Raw genomic sequence first — 24,370 nt, 5'->3', positions numbered from 1 at the left:
GTCCGCCTGAGCAATATTGGGTTTTATAGTAAAGTGCAGGCAGGTGTGAACAGATTTAATAAATCAATTTATCTAATGGATGCTTCTATTGAAAACTGTGCTGATGGGAAACTCCTTAAGATTTCCGAATATTTTTCTCCATAATTACAGCTCATGAAGGAGAGATAAAGCAGACAAATCTTCATCAAATACGAGTCATAGTTTTCCAATTCCTGCAATTAAATGCTTCTAAATAATGGATCAAAAATAGAGCCAAACACTTGATGGGAGGGTAAGAAGGTAGGTTTTATTTATCATTAGGTTGTAGGAGTGCTGTTTTTCTTGCTGTTGTGTTTATGAGAAACAGTCCTCCAGATGTTGTGAAGGGCGACTCGGGCCATGAGAAAAGTGATGGTGAAGTTACGTCGATACCATTCCCTGTGAATAAAAAGAAGAGAATAAAGAAGAATGAATCCACTGACATGACTTAACAGCTTTAACAAGTATGCTGACCTGTAATAAACAACAATATATTCTATTATAGAAAGAAAATACATCTTTACAAAAGAAGTTAAACGGTTGTACTTCATAAAAGTTTCTCTGGATAAACCGTCAGCTCAATATCTTAAATATTAACAGAAAATACTGGACAGGAAAAAGAACAGTGACACCTTAAAATGAGGGCAGTTAACTTGTGTTGTTAGTAAGTACATAAATGATAACTTAGATACTTCAATTTAAGATGTAAAAGTTAAATATGTACTGTATTTACATTACATGGAGCCGAGGTTTGAACGTCTCTCTCTAGCGCTCCTTTTTTCACCGATGACACAATTGTTTATGTCACGTTTCATGTGAACAGCCGAGCGTAACACTATGACTTCCAGAAGAACCGTTATCCCCGTACTGAAATGATATCGCGTCTCCCTGTCGCCTTCCCCTTCTGTGACAGCCGACTTTCAATCGGCCTTTGAGTGAAGCCGTTCAGAACAAATATAAACACATTTGATTTCAGACGTGGTCCCACACACATTGCAAGAACCAGTTCTGAGAGACCATAAATCAAGCTTTAGGACTATGTTTCTCAAGCTTAGATGATAGTAATCAGGGTGCAAAATTAACTTTTTTGTCCACCGGCCAATTGGCTGGTGAATATTCTAATTTTACCAGCCCCTCAACAGATTACCGCTGTATATTAGGCTGGTGAGTGAAGCAAATCTACCGGCCACTTGCATATTTTACCTGCATTTGATTGGTGGCTGCTGCTAATTTTGTGCCCTGGTAAGAATTATTTGCCCTTTAATGTCATCCCATCTAAACTACTTTACCTCCTTTTCACCTGTCTTAGCAAAAAACCTCTGCATTGTTTACAAGTGGCCTGAAATGTTGCTGCAAAGCTTTTGAACAAGTCCTTGATACGGTCGAATGCGACAGAGATCTTAATCTCTTTACACTCGGCTCCCCTTCAAATTCGGAGAGCAATTCATAGAGAATTTAAAAAGCAACCTGTTCAGATTATTTTATGTCTTTCTTTTATCCTTTGAAGTCGGCCGCCTTCAAATCGATATCATACAAGACTGTGCTTACATCATACGGTGAGCTTTGCACATGTATAATAACATTCTTAGAGAGATTTTTCTATATTGGATGATGATTATCTTTTCTTTCAAAAATGCATGTAACAATACTGAAAACATATAAACTTAGAGAAAGCAATAATACTTTGGGGAACAAAGGGGTGGTGACAGCTGTTATTTTTTGATTTACCACAACCTGAAACAATAAGAATATCAAGGAGACAGTCACGTAATCAAACTCAGATTTTTTTATAACCCACACGCAGAGAAAAACTAAAAGCAGTTGCAGAGGTGACGTGCGTGGGCAGAAAACTTCTCTTCTTTTCCAGAAGATTCACTAACAGAAAAATACCACTTTGCAATGCTAATTCATGTTTGTTGTTCTCTACACACAAGCTACAATATGCAACAGTCTGGGAGGGAGACGTACCCAAACACCCACCCACCCACCCAACGGCATCATGGGACAGACGCTCTGCTGCGAAACAACTCACTTGTTGTAATTTGCATGTCGTGTTCTGTTTTTGTCCAGGAAGTTTTTGTAAAACACGGCCATTTCTTCGCTGTTCAGGGACTGACGTCGTCCTGAGGGGGAGAGAAGGCACAACGGACAACGTTATACTCTCATTAAGATTCAGTTCCTTATTTTTAAATCAGCAGCTGTTACATAAAGAGATTCATATTCACTGTCTGACAGAGCTTCTACTGAGCAAACTAATTTACAATCTATCTAAAAGCAGAGCATACAAGAGAATCTTATTTTTGTCATATTAACCTGTAAGCTGTGTGTTTGTTGTGCTAATGTGTGTGAACCTGTGAGTAAGACACCAACAGTGTGTAGAAGAGCTGCATCTCCTCACCTTGCTCATCACGCATAGGCAAGCCTTTGGCCTTCAGTTGTGAGATGATGAAAGCATCTTTTTGCTGCAGAAAGCAAATTGAAAAAAAAAAGAGAGACGGTGAAGATCTGTGTCAAACAGCTGAAACCTCCAGAAAAAATTAATACAGTAAGTGGACCTTGAGTTGGGATTGTTTTGTCAAACTACTATTTGCATTGTGATGAGCTGAACTTTGATGCTTTATGCAAATAAGAAGTCCAAAAAGTGGTATGGATGAAAATATAACAGCTACAGAGCTCAGATCCATCTCCATGACGACTGAGCGAACTGTGTGTTGAAAGCTCCAGAAAAAGCTAGTAAGTGGATCTTGAGTTGGGATTGTTTTGTCAGATATATCTTTGTTGTTAAATTCAAGAATTAAGTAAGTAAGAAAGAGAATCGATAAACTTTACTCCACCTGAGAGCAGAGTGCTGTTGTTGTGTGATGCTGCCCTCTGCTGGTGAAAATAAGGACTTACACACAGAAGAGCTCAGCGTGTAGAGGACACGAACATCTGCTGACATTACAGACCTGATAAATAATGATGACAATGATTGATCATGTAGGAAAGCTCAGAGGTCAACTGCAGGCCGGTAGCTCCGGAGCTACAGTCACAAATCAGCCTGTTTGCTGACGCAGGATCGGCTCCAGTTCATCTGCTTAATGTGATTTCTCGTCGCTTTGCCTCCAGACTTCACTAACCCCGATATTAACACAGAAAACCTGGTACTTCTTGACATATAATGTAGGTAGTTACATTAATTTTCTGTTTAATTTCAGTGATACAATACTTTTCTTGTATGTATGTAGTGTAAGGTAACAGGTTGATATCTTATATATAACTTAAAACCTGCCTCTTAAGCCTGAGAATGATTTATAGACATTAATTCATTTTATTTTTATTCATTTTATTGTATTCATGTTGTAAAACTGTATTTTATCTTTTATTTTTATTATTAATATTTATTTTAGTCTTTTTTAAAATCTATTTTATCTATTTTTTTTAATCAGTTTTATTTAACTCATCATCATTATTATTATTATCATAATCATAGCTTTTATATCCATACATGAATCACTTTGATTGCACTAACCTGTATGAAAGGTGCTATACAAATAAAGTTTGATTGATTGATGGATTGATTGATTGAGTGTTGATAGGGTTTTGTCCTACCTGGCAAGCACTACAGCACGAGCGCTGTTCTTCACTTATCAATTTTTTAAAAAATCAAAGTATTTCCATTAAACAATTGATCAGTATATATACACTGTATACACACACACACACCCTGTAAAGCAAATTATTTTCCTGTTTTTGAAATTTTTTGATGCCTTTTTGCTCTTATTCAGGACAGTATACAATGTTTCTGAATGTGTTATGAAGGCTTAATTAACCAGGTGCTACACCGGACTACATCAGTCTTCTACTATTGATCACCATGCAGCACTAGTGAACAGTCATCCTCACATGCTGCCTTCTTTTCACACCACCAACACCTTCAGAGGTTGAATTAACTGCTCTCTACGCTGCTGAGTCAGATTTCTTTTCTACTGGAGGAAATATTTGACTCGTACCTTTCTGAAGGTGATGTTCTGCTTAGTCCAGAACTCGTGGTTCCAGTCCTCCGTCTCCTGCCTCAGGTGTCTCAGACGTTTCTCCAGCTCTGATTCGTTCTCAGGGATGTGATAAACGATGGGCCGCAGGTTCGACAGCGGGTTCGGCGGACCGATCCAGTCGTGTGTGGAGCTGGCTGGTGGTCTGGAGGTAGATCTCTACAGAACAAGATAAATAAGACATGTTGGATAAGGTAAGATACTGCTGATAAGTTCAGGATCCGTCTTGAAGAGAAAACATTTCTTCGATAGAGGAGATCAAAGGAAAGTCTTGCACCAGCCGCTCTGATCAGCAGGAGCAGAAACACCACAGTACTGAGACTTTCTTCTGTACATGGTCCTTTATAGTGATCAATTATTTACAGGGCTGCTTTATATCAGAAAAGAGCAGCAGTTGTGGTTATTAGGGACGAACTCAGATTCATATTTTGAAAAGTGTACAGTAAAAACAGCACATCTCTAGTAGTTATCCCACATTTTCTCCCTCCCAGCTGTGAAATCCCCACATGACCTATATCTTCCTACGGTGGCCCTGAGAGCTCAAAACACTGCAAGAAAATAAAACACATGCAAATCCAACCCGATACAGAAAACATGTTTCTCAGTTTGCCCGTGTTTTTATTTCTTCTTTCTTCATTTGCTTGTGTTTTACATGTTTTCACAAGCTGCAGCGCGTTGAGCTCTCAGGGCCACCGTACCTTTCCCCTTCATACACGCATCAAAGAAATGATGTCACCTCTGTGTAACAATCTGTGTGTAAAAACAATGTCGACAACATGACATAACGAGAGTTTGAGTTCACACGTTCAACAGCTGTCAGGAGCCGGAGTTTCATCTACTGATAGAATAAATAATACGACTGAATGAAGATGACATGAATATTTAAACAGATCACAGAGGACCAGAAAACACATTACACCTATTATAGTCCTTACACTGATTTCCAGTCAGTTTCCGTGTCGATTTTAAGATTCTTTTACTGGTTTTTAAAGCATTTCATGGTCTTGCAGCAGCGTATTTATCTGATGTGCAGCAGTCTTTTAGTTGTTAAAACTCATCACACTGGCTCTTGATTGTTTATTTTATTTAATCATTTATTTTACTGTATTCATCTTTTTAAATATTTTATTCCATCTTCTATTTTTTTGTATTGTTTCTATCAAATTCTTAACTAATTTGAGATCTGTTTTACTTGTTTTTAGAAAACGTTAGAAAACTGAGTTGTTGCGCAGAATTTATTAAAACACTATAAATATTAAAGTGACGATCTAAAGACAAAAGGGTGGTTGCCGCTCAGCAGGGAAAGACCAATTTAATTTAAATAGCTGCGTCGGTACAACTTTGTACACAAACTGATGTCACGTGGGGTTTGATAAGCAGCTGACACACCGGGGCCTCCTTATCATTTCTGACCAGACCGCACGATGGGAAAAGCAGCGAAGAAGAGCAGAGCTGGTTCCAGGACCGGAGCGTCAGGCAGAAGGTAGATTCAACGGTAAACGCGCTCATTCAGAGTCACTGAACTATTAATATTAATATTAATATTAATAATGTTAATATTAAACACAGCATGTTCAGAGTTATTAGTCAGGAATGTTGGTCATATTTGTGGGAAAACTAATGATGATGATGTAGTATACAGTACAACTTTGAAGTATTTAGCACACATTTTATGCCACTTTGTTCTTTGTACTTTATTACAATTTCAGAGACCAATATTTTACTTTTTACTCCACTATTTGACAAGTTAGTAATTAGTTTACTAATTAATATTCTACATACTTACAAATTAAACTACCCAACTGTACATAAAGTAGTTGAAAAGAGTTAAATCGATTAGTTGACTGACAGAAAATTAATCAACTGTTTTGATAATCGATTAATAATATGCTCTGCAAATCCAACTCCATACAGAAAACATGTTGCTCAAAACGATTAAGGGAAAATGTTGTTGATCGATACTTTTAAGCAACATTCGGATTGAAGGAGTTTTTACTCAATATTTCTGCCTCTTCTGCATGTAGGGCTTCAACTTACAACGATTTTCATTATTGGATTAATCTGTCGATTATTTTCTCTATCCATCGATTGTTGTTTAGTCTGTTAAATGTCAGAAAATGGTGAAAAATGTCGATCGCTGTTTCCCAAAAGCCCAAGATGACGTCCTGAAATGTCTTGTTTTGCCCACAACTCAAAAATATTCGGTTTACAGGAAAATATTCACATTTGAGAAGCTGGAATCAGAGAATTTGGACTCAAACCGATTCAATTGATTATTTAAATAGTTAGCGATCAATTTAATAGTTGGCAACTAATCGATTAATCGAGCTAGCTGCATGTTTACCCCCAAAGGTAAACGGTAAATGAAGTATGAAATGAGAGGAAGAGTTGAAGAAGAAGAGTCCCTCTAATCACCACACATATATTTATTACTATTTCTCTTCTATTTAAACTATTTTAATGCACAAACTGAAGGAACATGTGACAAACTTGATTGATTGATTGTAAAACGAAGAGATGGCAACACACACATGCTGGTGAAAGAGGAGCTAGCGTTACTTAACGCTGCTTCTGAAAGTCAAATCTTCAACCTGGAAATGTCATGTTGCTGATAATATTCATGTTGTGAAGGATTATCGTTCAACTGTCCGAACCTGCGGTGTTTTGTCCCGCTGTGCCGCCTGACTGGAGCTGCACTGCCGGCTGCTGCTCGCTGCTCGGAGGCCGAAAGGACTGAAAAGCCTCCGAGTTAAACATCCCGCTGCCGCTTTACACGCCATTTATATCAACTGACACTAACCGTCGTTTTTAACGGCGGTTTGTAACTGTTATAACCGAGACATTAACGTGTCAGTCAACATTGCAGCTCATGTCGGTGCCCTTCTGTGTTCCTTACGAGCCGTCCGGTCACGTGAGTCCAACCATGAAAGGGTACGCTCCAAAAAGTCACCGACACAGCCCTGTTTGAGCCGACCGGGAGCGATTTCCGCTATTTTTTATTCTATTCAGCAGTGTTGAAAGAAATACTCAGATCTTTTACTGAAAGGACCAGTGTTTAAGATTTGAGGGGATCTGTTGGCATAAATAGTGGCAGAAATGGAGTATATATATGTAGTTTAATTAGTGTATAATCACCTGGACAAGCTCTGATCTAGGACTTCCTGGTTTAACTCAGGTGGGTCATCTGACGCAGGTTGTACCGTTTATTGTTGCCTTGCTGGGAAATTCTGAAAGGGGTGGGATTTTCTTCTTTTTTTTTTGCTTAAAGCCTATGAAGAGAGATTGATCAAAGCTCCAAACAGAACAAGCTCTGATCTACAACATAGGAGGTAGCAGCTGGTTGGTAAGTGTTTTTGAAAGTTTGTTGTTGATTCGTATTTAAGCTGTTGTCAGGTTTTGTTGGGGCAGAGTAGCTCTTGGTTTCACTCTCTGAATTTCGACAGGTGAGTCTGCTGATGCGCCCTTTACTTGAGTATTTCCATTTGCTGCTACTTTATACTTCCACTTCACTACATGTCAGAGGGAAATATTATACTTTTTACTCCACTACATTTATTTGACAGCTTTAGTTACTTTTCAGATGAAGTATATAAAGTAGTTGAAACTAGCTCCACCTCCAGCAGCTACATCAGTAACATGCTGCTCTAACACTGATGCTTAAGTATTAATAATCTAATGATGTCATATATAATAATATATCAGTCAGAGGGACCAAACCACTACTTTTACTACAATCAAGCTCATAATACATGCAATACTTTAACTACATCAAGCTGATAATAGTGTATACTTTTACTGTAGTAGGATTCTTCATGCAGGACTTTTACTTGTAATGGAGTATTTTTACATTGCTGTATTAGTACTTTTACTGAAGTAAAGGATCTGAATACTTCTTCCACCACTGAAAGACTTCAAATAAATTAAGTTGATCGCAGCATCTCCACCTCCTGCCGCCTGCACTCCACTTAGTTTCCCCGCCCTTGCAGCTAGAGAACAACCGGCACTCACGTATGATTAAATGGAGCGCCGCTAATGTTGGACAAACAAAACGTACACTCTGTTAAAAACTGTCAAGCCGTCCACTCGCAAGATAACAACTTTGCGTGTTTTCACCTACTTGTATATTAATTTATTACACGTTAAATAAGTATTTCCTCACATTTTCCATCAGCTGAGTCCAACAAACTTCGATGTGAAGGCTTTTATTTAATCCTGTTAAGCAAAGAAAAACTCCGTGTTAGCTCATAACTTACTGGTGAGCCACCGGAAAGTAACTACGAGAAGGTAGCTAGGTAGGCTAATGTTTAGCTTTAAACAGAGGAGGTGCGCACTTTCCCGCAAAACTTCAGATGGCTGTACGCTGGCTATGCAGGTAAGGACGAAATTATTTACGTGGCCAAGTGTTTGGTGGCATGTTTAGACCCGAAAAGCTGAAGGTATTTGGCCAAGGTGGGGCTGAGTCAGGTGATCATCTGTAGCCTAGCATGACAGACAATGGCATTCACAGAGCAGTAGCGGAGGCAAACAGGGTTCAAATGCTTCTGTTTGGGATTTAAAACGACTATTTAAGTGTTTTTAAATGCTTCAAGAACATTTCTGAGTGTATAGTAAGTTGTTTTAAAGCGAGACTCAGCGGAGGAAACCCCTCTGGTAGCCTGTGGGAGGGGCGACACCAGCCCGACCGCAGTCAGTCAGTCGTCGGGTGCTGAAGCTGACCGGAGCATCATCGCTCCCATCCCGATATTTTTTACGGGGGGAATTATCCGTTTGGATGCCACTTTCCTGCACGAACCGCCCTGCTTTTAGCTGATGGAAACAGACATCCGCAAAAATGTGCGCGAATGTGTTCGGAGTTTTGAAAAGGTGAGAAATAACGATGCTTTAAGACACGTCTGCTGCTGCTGCTGCTGCTGCTGTTGCTGCTGTTGTATGTGTATGTGTGTGCGTGCGTGTGCATGTGTGCGTGTTTGCAGCTGACAGCTTCTGGAGATGCATTGAGGTGTTTGAGATATATGGAGATGTGGTATGTGGTCATCTGCATGCACTCACAGATATAGATACCTTCACAGCCAATTGACCAAACTGGATTTTCCAGGGTGACATAATGCGCAAAGCCGTGCAGGACCCGGTGCATGCAGGCAGCCTGGAGCTGGGGAAGGTGCCTGAACGGTTTTGGGCAAAGATTTAAGCAGCAGGAAGGGGTGCTCGATGCATGTTACCTCCAGCTCAGTTAGCTTTAGTGCATCATGCTGTGTGACTCATGGGAAGGAAGACTGATTCCTACTAGCAAGCCTATTCTTAGCATTGAGACATCAGTCCTTTCTCTTGTCTCTCTCTTGGATCAAACTAAGGGGATGAGGTGTTCGCCAGGCTGGAGTGGATTTCGTTGAGATTATCCTAATATAAAGGCTCAGATTTATAAGCTCTGGCCTGGCATGCGTTCATCCACTATTCTGGAAATGCCCGTCCCCCCCCTCGCCCTCTTACATAAAAGTACTTTAGGGAGCATCTGATACATAATCCAGTCTATTCTAATAAGTCTTATTTATTCTGTGAATAACAAAACATCATATTGTTGGGGCTGCAGCATTCATATGCAACAATCACATCATGCTTTCAGGCTCCTCTGCTGTTAATGACAGGCTGTCTCATGATGTAACCGCTCCCCTGAGCCATGTTCTGTTGCAAAAACTAAAATCCGCTCCTTTTCTTAATCCTGTACCATTCATCCTGTAGATATTTAAAAAAAAAAAAAAAAAAAGTTCACTTTGATGTCGACTTGGCGTTTTTTGGGGGGGGGGGGGGGGGTATGATGGAAAGAATTCCCCATCATTAACAGTTTTCCTGATCTCTCTTTCTTTTTCTCTCTCTGTTTTCTAAATCCAGAGTAGATGTTTGTAACGCTGGATATTTGTTTTATCCCGCAATCTATCAGACCTAAGAGCCTGATCTTTATAGGAGCCACAAAAGTAACCCTGAGGATGAAAAAATACCTTTTCGGCAGGTGAAATTTCAGGATGCACGCTGTCACGACCTCCTCGTGACACACGTCATCTCTTTAAAACTACAAAGACCGACCTGTATTCTGCAGCTTAATTATCTTAATCAACTTAGAGAAGAGCACAGAGCTATCACGACCTCCAGGTACTAACATCAGTTTTAAATGTCACTTAAATAAATCAATGCTATTGTTTTCATATGAATACCTACAAATAACCAAACTAGGGCTTCATTATTGAGTAATCTGACGAATTATTTGGTCAATAAAATTCAGAAAATAGTGAAACATGCCCATCACAAGCTTGATAATTGTTTTGAGTCATTTTCTAAGTGTCATTTATTTGGCAAAAATGCCAAACATGTGAAGGTTTGAAGCTTTTCTGTGTCGTACATGATAATAAACTGAATTTCTTTTGGATTTTTGACTGTCGATCAGACAAAACGAGACATTTTAAAGCTCTGAGAAACCATGATAACGGGCATTTTATTCTATTTTCTGGCATTTTTAGAGCATTTTATGTCTTTTTATTAGATAGCAACGGCGGAGAGATGACAGGAAACAAGAGGAGAGAGAGACGAATATGACATGAAACAAAGATCCGCCGCCGGAATCAAACCGTGGACGTTGCAGCTATGTGACTTGTGTCTTTTAGCAGCAGACTACAGGGATGCTCCTACACTGTTTTCTTACATTTTAGAGACAAAACAGTCGATCAATAATGAATATAATTGTAGCTGCAGCCCTAACTGACTGATTGTTTTGGCTCTAATGAAAGAAAAGCCTTAAATCATCACATTAGAGAAGCTGGAACCTGCAAATATTTCACATTTTTGCTTAAAAAAAAAAACGACTAAATCGATTATGGAAATAATTGCAGATTAGTTTTCTGTCAATTGACTAAAAATTGCAGCTCTCCTCTAAGAGAACCCACTAACATTTGACTACTGGCATGTTTTTTTTAAGTTGTGTTGAATTGGGAATACGTTTCACATTTCGAGGCACCTGTGACACAGTTTATGAGGCAGTGTGACCGAATCCTCCCACGTTTATGTGGAGATTCACTGAAACCGTTTTTTTGGCTCTTGATCACCTGCGTTCATTTCCTCCTCCAGTATTTAAAGCTTGACGGACAGGCAGCATCCTTTTTTTTTTTTTTTTTTTTTTAAATGTGGATTAGAGAGCTATCATCTTCCCGTCAGCGAACGAGCCGGATAGAAACGCACAGCGATACTCAGAACGGTTGTCATGTGGGTGTTCTTGTCGAGACGAAATGTAGGTTAACCTCATTCATTTCCTCACACGGTTGTAAGGACACAGAATTTGACATGAATGTGTTATGTGGGCATTTGTTCTTGTTCCGTCTTTAGCTGGTTCTCCTGATCTGGAGTCATGTTTTAACAAGATATAACAGAAGACTAAAGAGGTCAAGGTCGAGAAAAGACCACAGTGTTCGCTCATATCATCATTTCCTCCTGTTGAGTGCATGTGCAGGAACATCATTACAGTCTTTAACAGCCTGTACATTTATTATCATCTGTAGTTAATTAAAATCATTGACCTGTTGGTTAAAACTCTGTTGCACCTGTAAAATAGGATGCAACTATGAGTATTTTCATTATTTGTCTCAGAGAATAGAGAAAAACACCTGTCAGAGTTTCACAAAACCCAAAATGACATCTTTACATATCTTTTTTTTGTCTCACCAACAGTCTAAAACCCAAATATATCCAGTTTATAATGATATGAAACAGAGAAAAGCAGAAAATCATCACATTTGAGGTGCTGGAAACAGAGAACATTTGGCATTTGTGCTTGAAAGCAGAGCTGCAACGATTAGTCCGTCGACAAAACATTAATTCTCACCTCTTTTGGTAATCTAATAATGGTTTTAGTCTTTTTTTTTACACAAAGATGCTCAACATTCGCTGGTTTCAGCTTCTCATAAGTGATTATTTAGTGCTTTTCTGTGTTGAAGTGAATATCTTCAGTTTTGGACTGTTGGTAGAATAAAACAAGACATGAAGACGTCACCTCGGACTATAAGGTGCATTTTTCACTATTTTCTAACATTTTAATCTGGTTTCTCTGTCAGAATTCAAGACAAGTGTAAATGACTCCAATGTTAATCGTCTCTGTTCTTAATGAGCTTATAGAAAATATTTCTGCCGTCATCTTGGACAGGTCTCCCCTGCAGACGAGGTTTCCATCATTAATGGGACTTAGCTTGTTAAATAAATCTAAACTAAAACATAATTGAAGGTTTAGTTGTGCTGGTTTGTAGCCTGTAGTCTAGCCGACACTGAATATTTGAGGCTGATGTTGATATTTTGGGATGTTTTTTATTTGTTTGATTGGCTTTTTCACATAAACACATGACAATCAACACTATTTTTATTTAATTATTTAAACTGTGATAGTACAAACTGAAAAACACACTGAGCCCAACATTTTACAGTTAAAAAATGAGCGTGTCAGCGCTTTCTGGTGGGAAAACCCAGTGTGGCATTTCTGTACTGATATAATTTCTTATAATTTATCAGCCAAAGTTTACACCAGTACTGATAAATCTGCTCTAAGCTACTATCACCCAGTTTATCTGTCTAGCTCTACTGGTCAGGTACTGGTTTTTGGTGTTAAAACACTGTAGGTCACAGTTATCATCCAGTTACATAAATAAGGCTTTTCTTCTCTTTCTCAGAAGTGATCTCACATGGATTATTTAAATGTATTTATTTTAGTTTAATGACTTCATCTTTCAGGCTGGATTTTTTGACACGTTAAGCATGACATTTTTTACCAGTGGGTGACTCTTCTCTCCGACGTAACAAGTCTTCATGGCTGAGGTCAAAAGGTCACATGACTCTGAACGACGTGTGTGCTTCACCCAGGAATGCTGATGCTTTTGTTCCCACTGGAACTGTGCAGAAACTGTACTTTTGTTCTCGCACGCCAACGCAGGAATGCCGCAGCATTTACATGTAATTACACGTTACGTGCGACAATGTGGCTTCATTAATAGCCTTTATGTCCGACCGCATTGTTGTAAATTCCTCTGGACCTGATTTAAATGTTTGGCTGAGGTTACTGAGCCCGTCTTCTCTGCCAGCCGCTTTGGCGCGTATCCAGACATTAGTGGGAGGTCCTATTCAAGCGTTGTTGGCTGTGAGAATGTGAAAAGAAACTTCTGAAGTAATCCAGTCATTCTGGCCGGTGGACAGTGATGTAAGCTCCACTGACGCTCCGTTTCTCTCCGCTCTGAATTGTTGCTTATTGTTCTGACTTCCGTTCATGCCATCTTTTTTTTTTTTTTTTTTCCAGCCTGTTTGGGAAGCCCTTTGATGGAGGGAAGAGGATGGACCATGGCGGCTCGCAGCAGCAGCAACAACATCCAATGGAGCAGCAGCAGCAGCCGTATCATCCGCAGCATCCGGCCATGATGCGTCTGTACGAGGTGCAGAAGGAGGTGGCCTCTCTGGGGCCGCAGGTCTGCACCTTCAGCGGCCTGCAGAACGACCGCGAGTACAAGCGTCTGGAGCGCGACCTGACCCGGCTGCTGCTGGAGGTGGACCAGGTGGACACGGAGGGCAAACTGGAGCTGCAGGGGGGACGAAAGCGAGCGGCACAGGAGGTGGAGGGCCTGCTGCGCTACCTGGAGGAGAACGCCACCCACCCGTCCCGTCTGGCCATCGAGCAGCTGAGCAACGAGGCGCGACGGCTGGTGGACGAGCGCGTGGTGGCGCCGCAGCGTTCCGGCGGGGTGGCCGAGATCAACGACGAGCTGGTGGACGCGCTGCAGCAGCTGGTGCTGAGGCTCACCCAGGTCAAGACCGAAGGGAGGGTGCCGCTCCGCAAAGCACGCTACCGGGCGCTGACACGCCTGTGCGCCGTGCAGGACGTGATCGAAGGGCGCACGCAGCAGCAGACCCTCTCCCTGCCGCTGTCGGGGGACACCCACGAGGCCGTGCACTGCATCAACCAGGTGATGGTGAAGGTGAGCGTGGCGCGCAGTCAGCTGGTGGCTCTGCTGATGGGCCTGAGCGGGAGGGACAGCTGCGCCCACCTGTCACGCATCCTGACGGAGATGCAGGTAGAGCTGGACGCTCTGGATGTTTCCGGGAACGCGGCGATCAGAAATTACCGGAAACAGGTTGTGGAGGAGATTAACGGGCTGCTGAAACATCTGGACCTGGAGGGGGAGGGAGACGACACGCGCAGGTGAGCGTCACTCAGGGCTGCAGCTAACAGATAGTTTCATTATCAAAATAGTTACCAATTAATTTTCTCTTGATTTATTAATTGATTAATCAAATTTCTGTAGCTGCACGAGAGCAACTAGAGCAGATGTCGACTCTGCATCAGTACATGTTTCTCAGCAGGAAGAACCACATCACTACAGAAGCTACCAAGTAGTTTAATGTTTTATTTCATGCAGCCTAGTTCGTTGGCTTTAATTACAGTAAAAAAAAAAAAAAGGTTTACAAATGAAGTTTGTTTGATAAAGTGTGAACTGAAAATCACACTAATAGAGCTCAATGAAATATAAAATGTTAATGCTTTAACACATTCAGGGCGACGTCTCAACATTTTCATGTTTATTTGCTTGTAACTGTCAGATGTTGTTGCAGATTAACACAAACTACCTCCCTGAAAATAAAACATCTCAGAGAGACCTCCCTGCATATTTATACTGACATTAAAAGTAACTTCCGTTCATACTGTACTCTGGCAGCGTACTTAGCTTTCTTGTAGTAATTGTGATTTTTCTGGCTGCTGTGACGGAGCTGCTTCGCCTCCTCCGCTTTCAGTCGCCTCAGCCCGGCACAGCTGGCACTTTGAATCACCACACCGCAGACATTTTCCCTCCCGTCACACAATCATTTTACTGCAGCTCACTCAGGTATTAGGAAGCTATTTTTCACAGTCCAGGTACCTAGCACCATGATAATGATTTAAACTGCATCACTCAGCCCTGATTCTGATATTGATGCTCGTTACAGGTTTGATCGTCCTTTTTCTGAATCTACATTATATGTTTAAAGTTTCAAAGCAGTGATCCAGTGTTTGTTTCTTCAGGTACGACTTGGCTCAGAACAACTCCATCCGCGAGATAGAGGCGGTGCGAGCTCACGTCTCCCACCTGCGAGAAGGCGTCCTGCGGCACTGCGCGATGGGCGACCTCGGCTTCAGACCCAAAGCCGAGCTGCAGAGCCTCCTCACGCACCTGGACCAGGTGGACACGGCTAAGAACCCGTGTATCAGAGAGGCCCGCCGCCGCGCCGTGGTGGAAGTCCAGGCCATCATCACCTTCCTGGACCTCCGCGAGGCCTTGGCCCGCCGTCAGCCGGGCCCCAGCGAGCACCCATCGCACCGGGCCGTGTGGCTGGTCCTGGGGAGCCTGTCGGACCTCCAGGCCCAGGTTCTGGGCTTCGACGGCAAACGGGTCGACAAGAGCTACATGATGCTGGAGGAGCTGTTGACCAAACAGCTGCTGGCGCTAGACGCCGTGGACCCGCAGGGCGACGAGATGACCAAGATGGCGCGGAAGCAGGCGGTGAAGTTCGCCCAGAACATTCTCAACTATCTGGACATGAAGACGGACGAGTGGGAGTATTGATTGATTGATTGATTGATTGATTAAAAAACCCCAAACAATCACAGTGGTAGCCGTGTTGCTAGGTGAGTGGACATCGCTGCAGGAATGAAAGGAGCTGATAATGTGTATAAATAAAAAAAAACAAAAAACTGGTGCGTTATCGTTCCACAAGCTGAACTCTGTAAATATTGACTCAAATCCCCAGAATGCACTGCAGCAGCGCTTTTTCTTTTGTCTCTTTGTGGTAGTTGTGGCCGAAACCTGCTGAGAAGTCAACAACAAAGAACTCCTTTTGTGAAACACACTTTGAAATTTTTTTTGTGTGTGTGTGTGCTTTTTTGAAGATTTTCTTTTTGAATCTCCCGTATGTATGTATGTATGTGTGTGTGTGTGTGTGTGTGTGTGTATATGTGTGTGTATGTGTGTGTGTGTGTGTGTGTGTGCGAGTTGTCGTCTGTTGTCGCCGTGTTAGTGTTTGGTTGATGAAGCTTGCTGCCAAAGCACTAAATAATGCCTGTTAGAGTTGTCGTATCCTCCAGACTGCACTTGATATTGATAAATTACCCGAGTGTGATGGATTACTTAGCAGGGGCTTCCCCCCTTCTGGTCTGATTAAGTTGAGTGTCAGTTGTTAGTGGAGACAGCTAATGTATGTGTTAAATACAGTGACCTAATTTGGGAGAGTCGTCCACTGATTGTTATACCTGTCGGCCGATTTTTAGGGTGTTAACATGTCAAGAAGTATCAAAAAACACCAAATTATTAGCGTTTTTTCCTTTTATTTTGCTGCAGTTTGTACCGAAAGAATCAAATTCGCTCCGATTCTGTTTAGCAAAGCAGATGGTGTGAACAAATATTAAACAGGAAGTTAATTTAATCTGCTGTAAAATGTGCTTTTATACAATTTAGAACGTTTCGGGGGGAAAAGTGAGATTTTTAGAAAGGTGAAATATTGGAAGCGGAGGCAAAAAAAAACATGGCCTGCTTAGTGAAGCCAGGCAATCTGTGTTTAAACAGAGCTGTAATTAGAGGGAGAACAGTGGGAGTTTGCATTAGTGATGTAAGGTCACTCTCCACCCCTGCGTGACCCTGTTTATCCCCTCAACATTTGGTCCGTGTCTCTGGTAACGCTCCAATCCACACGACTGTGGCAAGCTCCCTAAACTCTGGAAACCGCAGCTGTCACGGGCAGCCGGTGAGATGACAAGACAAAAAAAAACAAAAAGAAAAAGGCGAGCCGTGTTTACAGCTTCTCCCCTCCCCTGCAAACAGCCGCGCAGAAGCATCGGTAAAGTTAAAATCTGTGTGCAGATGTTGTCTGCTGAGGCGGGATGCTCAGCCCAGAGAGCAGGATGTTTGAAAAGATAAAAGTACCTTTCTCCCTCTGCTGCTTGTGTAGCTGTTAGTCTGTAATATGTTAATGTTCATTGTGACTGTGTATAGTCGCGCTAGGCTATAAATGGATCAGGTTTGAATTCAGAGATGGAGGAGAGGAGGTGAAGTTTTCGCTGTTGCTGCTGCTTTAGGTTTTTTTGTTTCTACCCTCACTGCTTTCTACTGATGGAGGAGTGCGACTGTTAGTGGTCCCCTGGGGAGGAGGTAGAGGAAGAGGAGAGGAGGCTGCGGCGGCGGCGGCGATATCCACTGGATTGACACATCAAGGCTGAAGCTCGCAGGGCCGACAGTCGGGTCCTGTGCGGTAGAGAGTACTGACAGTGATCACAGTCGACGGAGCCTTCTAGAAACTTGTCAGAGCTGCTGCTCGAGACGGTGGGAGGGAGGGAGGGAGGGGAAAGGACTAGTAGAGAAGTCCAAATCTCTGTGCCTTTATTTTCACCCTTCCCTTTGACTAGTTTTTTGTAAAAGCAGCCTTGTAGTGCAGCGCCCGGAAGATAAAGAGCAAGCAGCTGCCCGTTTTGATACGTATCAATGCACAAGAATGAGGAACACTGAATGTGTTTACAGAGAGCACCTTGGCCATTATCAGCCACGAGAAAGTTGCACTACTTAACAGAAATTGAGGCTCTTTCAAAATCATTTCAAATTTATTCTCTGATAATCATCTAAAGGTGGTGGTATCGTGGTCAATAATTTGTGGTAACACAGACTGACAACCGCTCCGTGCAGCAGGCAACAACAATATTATTCGCTTTGTGCTTTCACACTGCAAACAGCCTCGCTGAGGAAGCTGTTCCTTTGCTCTGAAGTCAATTAGACATTAGTAACCGAAAATCCACCGACAAAACAGAGTAATTACTGGCTCTTCTTCAACAGCCGCTTTGGAGACATGAATTCCTGCAGCCTTTTTAAATAAAAGTGGAAGCAGCAGCAAACCAAACAATAACACTTCGTTTTTATTAGCTTTTCTGGAGCTTTCGGCCATATCTCATGATCTTTATTGACAGATGGAGTTTGCCCAGTTGTCAAGACGATGTGTATTTATTTATTCATTTATTATATTAATTATCTTCAATATGATGTAAATGTGTCATCTGCAGGTTGATGTTACGCATTAAAAGAAACACAAAAGACAAACAAAAATCAGACAAAATAACAACAAAGTATGTGTAAATGTTGTTTAAATTTCTATTTTTCTGAGCACTATGAGGAATTTAAAGCTGCTTTAATCAATATTTTTCATTAACAATAGATCAAATTAAGCATCACAGATAAATAGCGCGCAACTCTACAGTTCCCCTCGGCTCTACGGAGCGTTTTAACGTCTTTCAGCTCATTGTTTTGGTTTTACGGCCCACAAATTTACTGTTTTGGTTCAGCCTCACTGCTCTTATCAAAGCCATTTGCAGCAACAGGGAGCAGTTTTCAGCAAAAAGCTCTAATAATATATAATATATATATAAATCTACTGTCACTACCTGCACAGCACCAACTGGCAGATAAAGCAACTAGTTGGTGGAAACCAAAACGGAGCTAAAAGGAGAGTGAGTATTGGATTCATTCATCAAGTCCAAATGAATCTTACTCCATGTTGGACATGTAAATAAACAACTGTTTGCAAACAAGTATCATATCAAATTTATAAGATGATTATACACCGAGCACTTTATTAGGAACACCTGCGCAATCTAATGTAATCCAATACAACAGCTCTGCCATAAATTCAACTTCTACATTTTCAGTTTTTGTTGACGTCAGAAAGGTGATGATTGTACTTTATGTTTATTATTGAGGTCGTAGTGGGTGGTGATGGTGTACTGGAGTATATTATATTGAAAAGTGTTTCTAATATTTTGTCCACTCCATTAACATACATGTGGAGGGCAAAATTTCAGGAACGCTTTATGTAAAAGTGGAATTTATAGCAGAGCTGTTGTATTGGATTGCAGCAGATTGCGCAGGTGTTTCTAATAAAGTGCTCGTTAGTGTAGGTGAATGTCGTGTTAACAGCTTGTTTTGCTGCCCCCAAGTGGCCAAAAACAGTTAATGCAAGTTTAAGAATGGGAGACAATTTCAAGAGCGAGATTTGAAACTTTACTTTTAAGCAAACATGGACGAGAAATCCTTTAAAGTGCTCAGAAAAAAACATGGAAATTTGATCATCTACATTTCCATGACAACTGTGCAAACCTGATGAGGATCATGTGAGATGATAGAAAGCACTAGAACAGCTGTCAAATGGACCATGAGGTGAGACTGTTTAGCCATGAAACGAAAGGTTCGTTTGGCTGTTATCAGTTTCTCATTTGGTTTACACTTGCCAACTGAACCATCGCTCATGAAATAAAAATACTTCTGTAAGGAAATCAGTCTTGGCCGAAGTTTCTTGGCTGATGAGATGAAGCGTCCATACATCAGCCGAGTGTCTCTGTGGGAACGGTTTTCCACTGGCTCGTTGATGCCGGTTGCTCGCAGTGTGAACGCACACTAAAGGGTCAAATGTCTTGATAGTTTCCCAGCAACAAGACACTGAAATGTGATTAAAGCAACAACACAAAGCAAATCTTTATCCCTCATCGCAGCTGCCCAGCAAGTTGAGTCCTGTGTATCTCTACTTTTTTGAAAACACAAAAACATATTTCAATGAGCTCCCACAGCCCCTTTTTTATCTTCATTAAACTGCTATTGGAAGCATTTTCTGGCACAAAGCCTGCAGCTCATCCTCCTGGGTATGACGCTGACTCATACGGGAGATAAATTAGATTAAAGTGTTCATTAAACATCGTCAGTCTGCCCGGCTGGCTGTCGTTGCAACAGATGTTTTCTCTCACAGTGAACCTTATGATCTCTCAGACCAAACCAACCCGAACACACCTTAAGTTCACATGCTCTTTTTTGTATGCAGTAATATATAAAGATGTACAGTTGGCTGCATTTCTATACATTTACATTCTTTTAAACAATTTATCAGACGTTTTACACTGTATAAAGAAATGTTATTTTCTTTTTTTTTTTGTCTTCGCTCTGGCGTCAGAGTGTGTCGATGCTTCTTTTTATTTAAAATTCAGTATTAGTGGCGCCTCCGTGTGTGGGCGTTCTGGCAAGAAAGCAAACTGGCTCATCAGTACAAACACAATAAGGAGGATGAGGATGAGGAGGTGAGGTGAAGCAACATTTCTAAATGTTTTACTGAAGGTTTTTGTTCGAATCTACGCCAGACCTTCAAAAATGATCCCTGTTGGTGTTCTGGTCCCAAATACCACCACTGCACCTGTAATACTGTGCTGTTTGTATGCGGACGCTGGTCCCCAGGAGATTTAGATCTTACAGACCAGTTTCACTTCAGAAATAATGGGGACTGGATCAGATAACAGTATTGTAAAATCCACTTTGTTGGATTTTTGTGGCTTTACGCCCCGGATATTTTTATGTGTTTAAACTAGAAAGGAAAGCGCGTTTTATAGGTTTGAAAGAAAGGCCGCCACAGGGGCACATGTATTTTTAACTAATGTGTTCTTGCATGAGTGAGATGATTTTGTCAGATTTGTACAGAAGCCAGATGTAGAAAAAGTCAAGAGGGAAACATTATAAAGGACAAAGCTGGTGATAATCTATATTTTTTGTTACTGTAAAACAAATCCCATGAAAAGAAACAAAACCAACAATAAGTTAGTGACTTCTCTAACCTGTCTGTAGCTCTGTAAAAACTTCCTAAAACAGCTGGGAACTGTAGTTTTTAGCAAATGTTTCTGAAACAGGAGGAAACGCTACATTTGTTGGGGACTATTTTCAAGAGCGGATTAATCCACATTTGTTGCTTTAGTGAGTATCTGGCAGCTGTGGGATTGAGTCAAATTAAACTACAGTGTGTGTGTTCATGGTAATGAAGGATCCAGTGCAACGGTGTGACTCACTAACGTGTTTTTGATCATTTTTGGTCAAAAATGGAGGTTAATGGTACAGAGGAATAAGATAAAGACGAATCCGATGGCTGATTTATGTGTTGACTGCAGTGGAACTGAACACATTCACACTAACAGTGGACACAGAGATGTTTGGGTCAATCGTGAACAGCAGTCGCCCTCTCTGACAGATGACTGTGTGAATGTGGAAGTTATTTAGTCTCTAAACACTAGTCCCAAATTAATCATGACGCAGGTTTTCACACAAAATCACAAGAATGTAGCGCATCTGTCCGACCTTTAAACCTATGACTTAATCCATCAAATTCCATGGTTACTTTAATTTTAATCAATGTAAAAGCACAATTTAAGCTACTAAGAACTCTGAAACACGTGATTGTTTAAGTGGAATTTGGGCTACGAAACGTACTGACGTTATAGTACCAAGCTAACAAGAGAACTGCGGGGCAGCAGCTCATCATCAGCCCCGTGTAGGCAGCTCGCTCGGTCTTTAGCGGTATCCGGTCAGTACGAATGTGATTGGAAAAATGAGGATTTAATGGAGATTTATTAAAGTAAAATTGATTTCATGGAGCAGAGGTTTGTCCCATTTTTCCAAAGCCTGATAACATCTCACAGTAAAGAGACATCTGTAGAAACTGGACTAGTGGTTCAATTCTGCTAAAAAATGAAGTTTAGTAGATTTAACCTGTATTTTAATGGTATGTGATGACTATATTTCCAACATATAACTCCTTTACTGGATTTATGGGACTTTTATTGGCAAAAACATCCAAACAGATCATTTTAAAAGTACTTTCAGCATTATATGCAACTTTACAAACGAGGCACCACCCAGTAATGGCGCCTCGGCTACTTCCAACCCAGATTCTTCTATATCAGACAATACTTGTTAGTAGATCAATCCATTATTGGTTTTGGTTTTTTCATGGGATTTATTGACAATAAGAAAAACAGAATATCACCAGACTTGTCCCTTTTAAAAACTGAGCTAATTCTTTAAATTTCCATGTGCTCTTGAACAATTTTGGACCTGTTTTTAAAAACCAGTTGTTGAATGAAATAGACGTGGGCATGTTGGCTGTGAAACATTTCACTTCTTCCGAAAAAAAAAAAAAGGACATCAAATATTGATTAGAAACTAAACTGATAGGTGGTTTGGATTTGATCTCTTTGAACCAGTATTCAAAGTGAATACTAAAATAACGTTTGATATTCAGCTCCTCCCGCATGTATTCCCAGTCCTCTCTACACACTGCCGGGCCGCTAAAAGCAGTTCAGGGTCGTCTAGAGGATCTGAACTTGGTGGCACTTCAGTCCATTAGTCAAGAGTTTAAAAGATTCAGACCCAGTGGGTATTTGAAGGCGGCTGTCTGACTTTTATCAGCCCTTTACGGGGCGATGCATTTCCTGTACGATGCAACACAAAATAGGTTGAGTGACTTGCAGATTCGGAGAGGATGAAAAGTTTAAAGATTTTCCTGCCATAGAGGTTGAATGTAGTCATCGAGGAATGTTTTGTCTTTGTATTTCATTGTACCAAAGTTTATTTCAATAAGGAGAGATCCGGTGGAAATAAGAAGTGAGACGGCAAAAGAAAGATTTCAGTGATGATAATGTGATGATTAATGTGGTGAAAGCGGGCGTTGGAGGGTTGTACTAATGTCAAAAACTGACTCACAAACTCTATATTTAAAGAGTAACTTTGTTTTTGAGGTGCAACAAACATTTAACCAGAAGAGGTCAGTGAAACGCTTTTGATGTTGGTGTTCAAGATCAGCAGCCAGTTGCACCAGCTGAACATAAGTTCAAGTGTTAAGTCAACACTAACAGTGATGGAATGTAAGCAAGTACATTTACTAAAGTACTGCACTTAAGTATTTCCATCTGATGCTACTTTATACTTCCACTCCACTACATTTCAGAGGGAAATATTGTACTTTCTACTCCACTACATTTATCTGACAGCTTTAGTTAATTTTCAGATGAAGATTTGACACAATGGATAATATAACAAGCTTTTAAGATACAACACATTGTTAAAGATGAAACCAGTGGTTTCCAACCTTTTTGGCTTTTGACGTCTTACAAAAAGCAGTGTGTAGTCGGGGTCACATTTCACATGTCTATGAGTTGTTAACAGCTCCACCAAATAGTGATTTTTCCCTCTAAACTTCTCACATGGTTTCATTTCAATTAATGTTCAAATGATCCAATATTTCACCAAAAGATAAGAGATAAAGTCCAAAAACTGAAAACAGATTTGTGTATCAGAACTTTGTTTTTTCTTCTTTCCTCTCCCATTAATCATCTCTCGACCCCTCAGATTTAACTGCTGACCCTTTGGAGGGGCCCCGACCCCTAGGTTGGGAACCACTGGACTAAATTAGCTAACTGTATATAAAGTAGTTGAAACTAGCTCCACCTCCAGCAGCTACAACTTACACACTGAAGGCCCTACCATTGTAACCTTTCACCAGTTCAACATTTAATAAGGAACAACTCAACACTAAATGTTTACGTTAACTTGTATTAATGACTTACATTAATACTTACTTAACTTACACACAGCTGGTGCAACCGATCACACAAAGCGTGACCGATCGCTCAGAAATGGTGAAATATGAAAGAAAGAACGATTAAGAAAAGATCTTCCTTATTGAGCTTTAGCAAAAAGTTTAGCGCACTTTTTTTATGTTATGAAGTCACTCTTTGTTATTAATCCTTGGCCTTTTTTTCTGCAAATGACAGGAATGTGTTCTGGGAATGGAAAAAGGTGTTGCATTTCTTTTTCTTTCCAAAATCAAGTATGTTTTTCTTAAGTCGTCTTTAACTGCATTGATGGTGACAGGCTTTTGCTGTTTTCTCCTCCGAGACGCGCTTGTACAAAAAAGCACACTGAGACTGAAAAAAAAAAAAAAAAAAAAAAAGTTGTGTGAATGCTCCTTGGATGGTTGTGTTTTGAATTTGTATTCCCACTGCAAAATAAAGACGGTGTGTCTTGATCAGTGTTATGTTAATGTGTTTTTTATTCCTGAGTCTGGCAGCTCTCTGTGACGACCTGACAAGAAGCTTTAAAGGCGATCACAAGCCGTACAAACTTTAGAAATGCCTACTCAGGGTTATTTTAGGAAAACATACAGTATCACCAAGGGAGGTTGGATAAAAGACATTTCATGCGCCACAAACTCACTCCCTGCTGCGGATGTGCATTAAAATTTTAGCTGACATTCTCATCCAGAGCGAGCGAGGGGGATCAGTGTCTCTCGCTCAAGGGCGTTTTGACAGGACACATGGCTGCTTCAGGGATAGAGAAGTTAGAATAAGTTTGCAGCATGTTTTGTTTACCCCAAATGGCCAAATTAATCAGTAATGATGCAGATTTAAAGGACCAGTGTGTAGGATT

The 24,370-nt window shown here is 40.8% G+C and overlaps 2 protein-coding genes and 1 long non-coding RNA gene across 8 annotated transcripts; 1 reads left to right on the top strand and 2 right to left on the bottom strand.

Moving 5' to 3' along the window:
- Positions 1 to 264: 264 nt before the first annotated feature.
- Positions 265 to 6,993, bottom strand: LOC122997824 (cytochrome c oxidase assembly factor 8). Its single transcript, XM_044374086.1, has 5 exons — positions 6,704 to 6,993; positions 4,011 to 4,208; positions 2,417 to 2,480; positions 2,051 to 2,141; positions 265 to 417 (listed from the first exon to the last, which is right to left on the bottom strand). The coding sequence occupies exons 1-5, from the start codon at positions 6,827 to 6,829 to the stop codon at positions 297 to 299; spliced, it is 600 nt and encodes a 199-aa protein (XP_044230021.1). The 5' UTR covers positions 6,830 to 6,993; the 3' UTR covers positions 265 to 296.
- Positions 5,230 to 16,844, top strand: bag5 (BCL2 associated athanogene 5). 6 transcript variants are annotated; one of them, XM_044374082.1, is made up of 4 exons: positions 5,496 to 5,544; positions 7,318 to 7,392; positions 13,369 to 14,265; positions 15,124 to 16,844. In XM_044374082.1, the coding sequence occupies exons 3-4, from the start codon at positions 13,403 to 13,405 to the stop codon at positions 15,662 to 15,664; spliced, it is 1,404 nt and encodes a 467-aa protein (XP_044230017.1). In that variant the 5' UTR covers positions 5,496 to 5,544; positions 7,318 to 7,392; positions 13,369 to 13,402; the 3' UTR covers positions 15,665 to 16,844. The 6 variants fall into 6 exon arrangements, with proteins under 6 accessions (XP_044230012.1, XP_044230018.1, XP_044230017.1 ...); XM_044374077.1 differs by lacking the exon at positions 7,318 to 7,392 and having other exon boundaries at positions 5,230 to 5,532; XM_044374083.1 differs by lacking the exon at positions 7,318 to 7,392 and having other exon boundaries at positions 5,470 to 5,544.
- On the bottom strand, positions 12,618 to 24,351 carry LOC122997825. The gene is made up of 3 exons (XR_006407276.1): positions 23,521 to 24,351; positions 17,018 to 17,021; positions 12,618 to 12,630 (listed from the first exon to the last, which is right to left on the bottom strand). It is a non-coding gene; the product is annotated as an uncharacterized LOC122997825 (long non-coding RNA).
- Between the last annotated feature and the right edge of the window lie 19 nt (positions 24,352 to 24,370).

This window comes from Thunnus albacares, chromosome 15 (assembly GCF_914725855.1).
Source record: "Thunnus albacares chromosome 15, fThuAlb1.1, whole genome shotgun sequence".
NCBI lineage: Eukaryota > Metazoa > Chordata > Actinopteri > Scombriformes > Scombridae > Thunnus > Thunnus albacares.
The sequence above is the reverse complement of the archived record's forward strand: the minus strand, read 5'-3'. Positions and strand labels throughout refer to the sequence as shown.

Bases quoted from the DNA above. Each gene is read 5' to 3' on its own strand.
- bag5 (XM_044374077.1), top strand. From the start codon at position 5,474: ATGGGAAAAGCAGCGAAGAAGAGCAGAGCTGGTTCCAGGACCGGAGCG. The intron at 5,533-13,368 runs GTAGATTCAACG...TTTTTTTTCCAG, and splicing joins ACCGGAGCGTCAGGCAGAAG to CCTGTTTGGGAAGCCCTTTG. The intron at 14,266-15,123 runs GTGAGCGTCACT...TTGTTTCTTCAG, and splicing joins GAGGGAGACGACACGCGCAG to GTACGACTTGGCTCAGAACA.
- LOC122997824 (XM_044374086.1), bottom strand. From the start codon at position 6,829: ATGGCGTGTAAAGCGGCAGCGGGATGTTTAACTCGGAGGCTTTTCAGT. The intron at 4,209-6,703 runs GTTCGGACAGTT...CTTGTTCTGTAG, and splicing joins AGCGGGACAAAACACCGCAG to AGATCTACCTCCAGACCACC. The intron at 2,142-2,416 runs GTGAGGAGATGC...TCTCCCCCTCAG, and splicing joins GCCTATGCGTGATGAGCAAG to GACGACGTCAGTCCCTGAAC.